The sequence below is a fragment of the Nestor notabilis genome, unplaced genomic scaffold, assembly GCF_000696875.1.
Source record: "Nestor notabilis isolate BGI_N333 unplaced genomic scaffold, ASM69687v1 scaffold9854, whole genome shotgun sequence".
Classification (NCBI taxonomy): domain Eukaryota; kingdom Metazoa; phylum Chordata; class Aves; order Psittaciformes; family Psittacidae; genus Nestor; species Nestor notabilis.
In genome coordinates this window covers 60,701-70,292 of record NW_009926853.1, presented here as the reverse complement: position 1 = coordinate 70,292, position 9,592 = coordinate 60,701, and the positions used below count along the sequence as shown (strand labels likewise).

General features: G+C 37.3%; 1 protein-coding gene across 1 annotated transcript in view; it reads right to left on the bottom strand.

Moving 5' to 3' along the window:
* Positions 1-297: 297 nt before the first annotated feature.
* NME8 (NME/NM23 family member 8) overlaps positions 298-9,592 on the bottom strand; it is a gene marked incomplete at its 3' end in the record, with an annotated part of 11,221 nt that continues 1,926 nt past the window's right edge. Inside the window, 7 exon segments of the mRNA XM_010013776.1 lie at positions 298-442; positions 1,110-1,270; positions 2,245-2,411; positions 4,685-4,777; positions 6,396-6,472; positions 8,029-8,092; positions 8,684-8,800. Coding sequence (XP_010012078.1) covers positions 298-442; positions 1,110-1,270; positions 2,245-2,411; positions 4,685-4,777; positions 6,396-6,472; positions 8,029-8,092; positions 8,684-8,800 — 824 coding nt within the window.

Below are 9,592 nucleotides of genomic sequence, written 5' to 3'. Positions count from 1 at the left end.
TATATATATAAAAATATATATTCGTATATATAAATTTATATTCACCCTTAGTAAAATATATATATATAAAAATTAAACTTTGGCCAAAGCTTTCAACAATTAAACTGATTTCTACAAATATCTCCCCTCAAACACATACATCCACTATTCTTGGGAATTATCATTCTCTGCAGTTGTCCAATCCTGTTTTGCATTTTACTGAACTCTCAGATACATTGGTATTATTGAGCCTAATTATTCACTGTGAAATGCCAGTCTTGTTTATAGATCCACATTCTCATTTTTCATTCAAAGTACCTGGTCATTTGCTCTAGAAGGACTGGGAAGTAGTCTTGGTCTACATGCTCTTTGTAAAATTCCCGTATTTGTTCCTCAGTTAGGGTTATTTCTTTCTGCATTGCTATTTTGAAGCCATCATCGTTTATTCTTTGCAGGATTGACTCTGTTTAGTATATTGAAATGATGTAAAATTGCCATCCATTCATTAATTTGCACAGTCTCTGTGTATAGGTTATTTCAAGTACAGAGATTCTCAAGTTAGAAATAAACACACTACCTAGAATCTAGGCAGAAATATGAATACATGCCTGAGAAGAAAGTAAACTTGGTTGGATGGAGTTTTGTGCTAATTAAGTAGGTTTTCTGATTTAATATCATCTGTATAGAACTGCCCTTGTGCAGCACTGCCTTATGCAGCACAGAACACCCTGGTCCAGCTCTTTTTCAACTTGCCATTGATCTACTTTGGACCTGGCATTCAGGAATAGTATCAGCTACTTTATTATGGTGGGAATTATGATCCCCTGTACTATACTTTGCAAATGCTAGCTTCTCTGAGGGGTCTTCTAGAAACACTCCATTCACATCTACAGTCTAAAGACGTCCTTGAAAAGTCAACATAGGGAACAAAACAGCGTTGACGTGTACATTCTCAATACAGCAAAAACATGAACCATGCCACTTTGTTCCTGACAAAGATCACTGTCATCTTAATGCTGAGGAGACAATATAACCTAAGAACATTTCATTAACAGAGTTAAGATTTTTCAAATACAAAATGTGAGGGCTTTTATATACCCTGGATAGAGGATGTAGCTGTTAACTCTTACCTCGTCTTTCCTTTAAGAGACATGGTCTAATCAAGGCCAAAGTTTTTTCCATTTTTTGCTCTGTCTTGTCAGTAACAAAATTTGGGAAAAAGAAGGCAAGTTGTCTGCTGGCGCTTTCTATGCTGTCTTCTATATCACATACATTTAATATATTCCCAGTTCTCATAGTTTCTTCCCTGCCAGTGACACACAAAGTAATACAGTATTTAAGTCACTGCATACATTGTGTTAACAGTTGACTTCGTGAAGATGTACTTTCTTAAAGTTTAGTGAGACAGAAGAATAGAGTGCCAAACTAAGTTTCATTATAATCAGATTCATGACTGAAGTAATGTTTCTGAGAAGAGAATTATTAATCTTTTCAAAATTGCCTTTGCTATGCGAGAGAGATGTCAGCCATGCAGGTCTGCTAATTCCTGTCTCGATTACTCAAAATAGTCTCTCTGTTTCACTAGACAGAATTACAACTGACAAGTGTACAGTGGTAGTGAATGATCAGGAAAAGGGTTGTTCTCAATTCATATGCAACATGATCATAGAAATGATAGCACTACGGATTTGTCTTTAACAGAGACACTTCTTATTGTTACTTGCCTGCATCTCTCAGTTTTATTTAGCCATGTAAATACAGTCACTGTTCGCCACCCACAGAAAATGCAGTATTGCCCAGCTGTGGGAGACTGTGCAGAAAGGGATACAGCAGGCACCAACAAACATAGCAGTTATTGTGACAACTTCTTCTTCTGAACATAGTATTTAGGTCCATGTTGCTTTAAGTAAATGTCTTGTCTAAATATAAAGCTTAATCCGCCATTTGGATTTTGGAGCACTCCATTGTCTGATGCCATGTGTACTAATATCCTCTTTAAATTTCCCAACACATACTTGGCATGGGAGAGAAACGGACATTTGAAGATACCATACTTGTGAACAGCTAATCCTTACAATGGTTTTATGCATGTTGAAGGTGGGGGAACACAACCCAAAACCCTCTCCCCTTGTTTGCCAGCTTTTACAGAGTGGTCCCAAGGAGCACAGCATGCTTCAGGTGTCCCCTACTCTCCCTTGAGCATCGGTAAGGATGTGTATTGCTTTATGGTGTGCTCTGGATACTGTAACTGAATCACATCTACACGTTTCCACTGGTAGTTACCTGTCTGTCTTCTCAGCCTCATCAGCACTCTTACTCGACTCATCTAGGTCTTTCCAGTTAGGAATATCACCAGTTGCTTTTTTTTTAGTGACTATCAAAATGTGGCATGGTCCACTCAGCATGAATTGAAGAAAATCTTCAAAATCAGGCTAAAAAACAGATTTTTTCCTCTATGAATTGCAGAAACTTGGAGTTTATCATCAGAAATGAACAACCATCCTTTCAAAAGTAGCTCCCAATTCCTGTTCTAAAATGGCACTCACATGCATTACTCAAACCCCTGTTTAATTGAGGAGGTTTTTGATCAGTCATTTGAGCCAACATTATAAAACACCTAAAGCAAACTTAATTGAGATAAAGGAAGTCATAGCACTACATTAAGCAAGTAGCACATGTTCTACCAGGTTCATATGCAGATGATAAGAACAAAGAAAATGATTTAGAAACTCAATGTGATCTGATGCTCTGCTTGCAGCAGCTCATGCAGTGTGCCATAACAAACTGCAATGCAGTTCCATGCGTAAGTTTTGAAACTAAAACCCACATAGCTGGCTGCAAATAGAGAACATTGAGATATTTGCAGAGCCTTTTGTAGGTTTTTCCTTCCTTCTCTTTGCTACTTTCTTTTGATTCCTTCAGTTTCAACCTTCAATCCTATAAATGTACATTTTCATCAGAAAATGATTTTTGTAGCTGTTGTGAGTTTTTAATCTGTTTTTCCTTGTATGTCACCTTATTCTTCAATATTTAAAACTTCCTCAAACATCTTCTCTCCTTTTAAATATTTGAATAGATCTTTTCTTTACTAGTCAGCCTCACCTGATTGTTTGTGATGCATTTTTCCTTTAATAATGAGGATTAAATACTCACATATATGCTTCCGATTTATTGCTCTTCTCCTTCAATTATCTTTGTATCTATGCACACGCTTAACCCATTTCACCAGATGAACAAACTCATAACAGGTACAACATATGCAAGTATAAAACCATTTAGTAAACTGCATAAAGGGAGTATCTATACTTTTGTGGCTTCAAAAGTACACTTGCTTATATTAGAAGAAATAGATGTGGCTGTTAGATTTAGCTAACACCCAGCTGGATCACCCAGCTTTATCACTAAAAAGAAACAATTTCTGCTTCCAATTACATCTGAAGGTCTTTTGCCTTGAGTCTCCATTCTGCTACAACAGGCAGCCTCTGGACCTTCAGCAAGCTTAAAGGGTATCAAATCAGGAATGATTTTGCCCACTGAGCACAAAGGAATCTGCGTTGTTTAGAATCACAGAATTGTTTGGGTTGGAAAGGACCTTAAGATCATCCAGCTCCAACCCCCTGCCATGGGCAGGGACACCTCACACTAGACCATGTCACCCAAGGCTCTGTCCAACGTGGCCTTGAGCACTGCCAGGGATGGAGCATTTATCACTTCTTTGGGCAACCTGTTCATATTGCCACTTTAACACAATATTCAGCTTAAAATGACACTTAAATAATGGCAAATAATTGGCTTGTCAATATTCATAGGGAGCTGTGGACTGCTTCTGGTAGTTAATAGTAGTTTTATTCTCCCTGTCCATTGTGCCTGTCCTAATGTTGGCTAGGATCTGCTGTGGTGTAGCAGTGCTGCCATATACTGAACGCTGCATGCTTTTTCCCTGACTTAGTTCCTCCCACATCTCCCTCTACACCTAACTAATGTCAGATTTGGCTGCTGTTCCCAAGAAGATGACATTTTTACCTCTATTTCAAAACTGTGTCTGTCTAAACTAGAATCCTAGCTTTACAAAGCCAAAGCTCTTCACGATTCCTTACAAGCTCTCCCTGTTACTTCCCTTCTAAACCATAGTGCAGGTATGTGGTGATTATGATCAGATTTCTTTTTTCCCTCCAGCTTCAGTAGGAACTATCTTGTCTCACTGTCCTAATATATGATAGGGCCAGAAAAATAAACTTCCCTGGACATGCTTTCTCTTTCTTGCTTATTCCCAGTACTACCCTGTGATAAAAACTGTAAAGAAGAAAAAATGTCAAATGTACTATTTTATGGCTGGAAAAGGATGTGTCAAAGAGATACCCACTGTCATAAAGACGACACTGGATTTTGGGTTTGTGCTACGTTTCATAACCTAACAGCCTATGTTTAGGGCCATGGCTAAGGGTCAGACACATTCTGATAACAGAAAGAACTGGAAAATCTTCTGGTATTTAATTAGAGTTCAGTTTAATTGAGTTGGAACGTTAGAATGCTATCAAGCCATATCTGTGTGAGTCAGTAAGAGAGAAAAGAGAGAGAATATCTCCTTTTTTTTCTATGTACTAAATCTACATTAATTCAGTTCTGCAACATACTAAAACTTTATAATAGCTAAAATGATATGTTTTATCTGTTCCTTTTGTTTAGGTTTTTAGTTTGTTTTTACCTGGTTTGCTTTATGGGTGTAGAACGCTCTGATTTGCTCTTCAGTTAGCATTTTCTCCTCTTCTGCTTCAATGCTAAATCCTGCTTTTGTAATCTGCAATTATTCAGTTATCATTCAGTGGCATTTGAAAATGAATATATCCAAAATCCTATGTTACTGCAGCACCGAAGATTGATTGATTTTGGAAGCTATCTTAAGTTTAAAATTCTTTGACATGTTCCAAATAATTGCTACCTTTGCCTAAGCTGAAGTTCCAGCTTTTCAAAGCACTTCACTAATTTCAGGATTACAGTGCCCCCTAAGTTAATGACTGTGAACCATATAGTGCAGCTCAATTTATGTATTCATTCAGTAGTTAATAATCCCTTTGATTTAACATTAAATAAACTCATTTTAACTGTTGTGATCAACATGCCACCACTTCTAAAAATGTTATTATAACCTGTATAATAATCATAGTAGTCATATAAATGTGTACGTGTCAACAACTGTCTTAGGCTAAAGTACCTGGTTGCAGAAAAAGCAGATAAATAAAAATATAATCTATTTGATGGTTATCTGTTTAAAGCTACATTACTGCACCAAATTCAAGTATGTGTAAGAGATGCACACCTACGTGTCCTACATGAAAATTCATAGTCCACTTGTGTGAGGTTTACCATACATTGATATCTAAACAATAAAGGCGCTACCCAACTCCAATACTGATCACATGCCAATATTAACCTGCTCACCAGCATGCTGCTCTTTAAAAGCCCTTGATGCTGCTGAGTGTGGAAAAATTGTAAGTACACACCTCATAAGGCAGAGCAAAGGAAGAGCCAACTAGCGGCTGCTCAGCTCCAGCTAAATTGCTTTCAAGCACTGCCTGCTTTTCTTTTTGCCTTTTACTGAGCTTCATTCATCCTGGTCAAGGTAGAGTAACTGCAGAGACAACCTATACAACTCTGATCATCTTTCCTGCAAAAGTCACTGGCCCTATTGTAACACTTTTTAAAATTGGTGTAATTTTGTCTAAGGAGGCATTTTTTGGTAACAGAAAGAGTGAGAAATTCCTGTAACTGAAATGAGAATTACTATAGCATTATGTTGTGGAAGGCAAAACATTTTTTCTTTCACTGTGTGATGGCTTAAACGAATACTGAACCCTTGGATGCGCCCTTGTATACTTGCTGGAATCACATTCTTCACTGCAGGAGCAAATACTGCACTACTGACAGATATTAGTGTATAATTACTAGCGCCCATGAACTAGCCTCACCTTCTGTGTGCATATATATCTTGTTATACGTGTCTGCACACAAACTCTTTTCCATGAAAACTGGTTAGCTGTCTTATGTGTGCCTACAGGTCTTTAAAACACTGTGTGAAGAATTAACTTCACCACCACAACCTCTAGTTCTCATTTCTGTTGCAACACAAGGGGAAAAAAGACACTTTTCTGTGTGTAGATTTCAGGTGTTGATGATTAGCACAATACGTATCATTGTCATACCTCACCTACTGACATAAAATATTAAAGCAATAGTATCAGTCTGAACATCATATTATTTCAGGTCAAAATTATCATGCTTACATCATCCTTATCAGAGAAGCATTAACAGATCTTGTTCTAAAGCCTAGGCATAAATTAGGATCCACTTCATCTTACATCTTGCTACTTTGCCTCTTAAGTAAGTAGCATGAATGAATCTTTTCAAATTATCTTTACCTGGCTTTTAATTTCTTCCACACGTCCCTCTGAGACATCATCAGGTTTTATAATGCCAACAGAATATTTGACTGCTTCTTCTGGAAAAGGGAAAGAATCATGTGTCAGTGAATACATTTATCAAAATAAATACAGAACTACATTTACCATTACTCGCAAGTGGGTTTCTTTAAATAGTTTCCCATTTTAATGTTGAGATGGCCAACCAGTGGTTCAAAAAATAAGTGACTCCAGTGCTTAAAGCAAGTTTTGGAGAGCAGGACTGTCCTTGGCCATCCCTGGAATCCACATTCCTGATAAAGCACTGTTTTTTGGGTAATATGGTGGAGAAATAGTTCACATGTGGCTAGGTGTGGTGGAAAACTGCAGTTTAAGGTGGATGCTTTGTCTAGGGAGCTCTGTATGTACAGGACTAGAAATGTGAAAGGAACTAGTATTACTAAGGAACGTTCACTAAGTGAAAATCTGTTTGAATATTGGAGATTTCCAGTAAAATACACATTTCTTGTCACAGTAGATGTTTCTTTCTTCTTAGCATTGTGGATGTCGAAGTAATTTGCAATAAATAGCTGTTGAAGTAACACATGCTTGCTAACACCATCTAATGTTTAAAACAAGAGGTGTAGATACGGTGTTACAACATCCATAGCATACAGATCCCTGTCAAATGACAGAAACTGGTCAGAAAATAATACAAACAATACTGCCTTTGCAGGATCAGAGGTTTACAGTTAAGCATTAGAATGTAATTCAATCAGATCCCAAACACTGTAGGACAACTTAATGGTAGTTCTAAAAGAAACACCAGACTACTACTCATTTCCAATAGTAGAAAACACTCACAGGCACCCATATGTGGTAAGTAGAATATTACCACGAAATAATAGTGTGTTATGGCTTCTGAGGGATCCCTTACCCTGAAGCTGAACCCAAGCTGAAATGTCTGTTCCCTGATTTTGTCGCACATTTAGGTGCTGTGGATTAGTGTGAAGTCTGAATATAATTGCTGTATGGCTTGTAATACCGTACTACTAAGTCTTAGAAGGCTTATAAGGAAAAAATACAGGCTAAAGGTGAGGTCAGGAATATGTCACTTGAACCAAACAATAAAGGCGTGAAGAGGAAGAAGGGACACAGCTTAAACCATGGCTGTGACCTAATGCCTTCTCACAGGGAAAAAAAGGCAAGATCAAAAAGGAGAAGATGTTGGAGGAGTTTATTCCATCTCAGTGTTGATGAGTGGCATTCTGTGTGTATGAAGCAGTAGGAACATTCAGCAGCCACAGAAAACAATACGAATAGAAAAGATGTAGGTCCCAGCCCGTGAAAAGCCTGAGACAAAATGTAGACATGAGACTCACAGACAGGATGGTGCTTATTTGCAAACTTTTCAGAATCTTATCCTACTGAAAACACTGATGATGACAGTCCAATATCTTAATTCCTTACAGGACAAAGCTTCCCGTCAGTTTGATATTCTCAACCACAACCTCAACCTCTCATAATACTAACTCAATGAAAAGAAGGCCTATTAGTGCTTGACATATCCAATTCTTAATCAAGTAACTAAAGAGATATTTGTTCTTTTTATTTCTGTTAATATTTCTAAAAGAAATCAAATAAATAGATGTACCCTGAGGTACGGTCTCCTCAACAGGCTCTTCTGGTGGTTTCTCTTGCAGATCAATTTCTTCTACCTAAGGTAATTGCCAACAGAGTAAAAGTACATCACCAGTGTGAAGCTGAAGTCACCATGCACAGCTGTTACATCTTTATAACAATTCTATCTTAATGTTAGAACATATTTGCTACCCTGGAAAGAGAGAAAGTCTAAGAAAGATCTTCAGGCAACCTGATTATCCTTAACTGAGCTACGGTTTGTTAAACTTCTCCTTTACTGTAAGTAGAGTTCTTTAATCTCCATTTATACTTGAAAATAAGCAATGAGACATAACTGCTTCCCCATCTTTGCTTCACCTGATGCACTAAGTTAAATAAGAAAAAAAGTCCTGAAAGAATAAAAGATAACTGAAAACCTTTACGTGCCAATGCCATGTTATCCATCCCTTCATTTCTTATATTAATAGGCTAATCTGTACATTTCTTAAGGTTTTATAAAGTGCTATTTAATGGAAATTTCTAAAAAATCCCAAACCAAACCACACCCCCCTCACATCTATCACTTTACTGTTAAGAAATAATTAACCATTCCATCTATCATAGGTATTAAGAGACAACACATAAGTGTGATAAAACTTCATTTATTTAAGTATCTGTTTTGTGAATACCATGGTGCGGTCCTTCTGTCCAGATGCAATTGCCCTCTCTTCTAGCACCAGCTCTGTTGTTTTCTTACTTAGAAGAGGAGCATTTACACCTTTCACCATTGAAATAATTTTGCCATTCTGTAAAAGAGAAAGTAACATTCTCAGTGAGTTCTCATTACTTTGATTACACATTACTTGAGTTTTGAAACATGCTGTATCTTGCTATTTTTTCCAGCAACAGGACCACTTCCTATGCCCACTGAAGTGAATACTAAAGCTACTACTGCCTCCATTAGTTCAGAATAAAACTTTCTTGCTTCTACTTCCTCCCTTCCTTCTCTACCTAATTTTTCATGTTTATTTCTAGGCTCACCATTTATAATACAGTCAGATGCAAATACAAAATATGGGATTTACTAGCTCTTAATTTCCATAACATGGAGTTTTCTATCTTTTTATTTGCATTATGTGTCAGTGCGTGCTCTACCACATTCAGGAGCGCCATACTGAAGCTAACTACTGGTGATCAAAGATGCTGCTAAATTTGTTTGGCAGCATTCAGATTCAAATCTGGAAGTGTCCTGAGAGTATCACTGTTCTCAGATCCTAGATTCAAATCCTAGCACCCTCAAGTCAAAAAACCATCGCCTCCTAAAGGAGCAGCGTTTCACAGTGGAGTCCTAAGAGAACAGGCTTTTTATATCCATTGGTGAGAGATAAGAAATACATGATTGTTACAATTGCCCAGGTGTGAAAAAAGCAGTTTTAGTTGTTTATCTTAAATCTCTTAAAGTGTCAGGAAAAGTAAACTCTTTTTCCTGAGTGAAAGTGTGTATAAATAATCATTTCAGTGTAGCCACTTTATGTGAGACAACCCTGGAAAACTTACATAGATTTCTTCCTATGCAGCCACCAAAACCGTGGCTACCC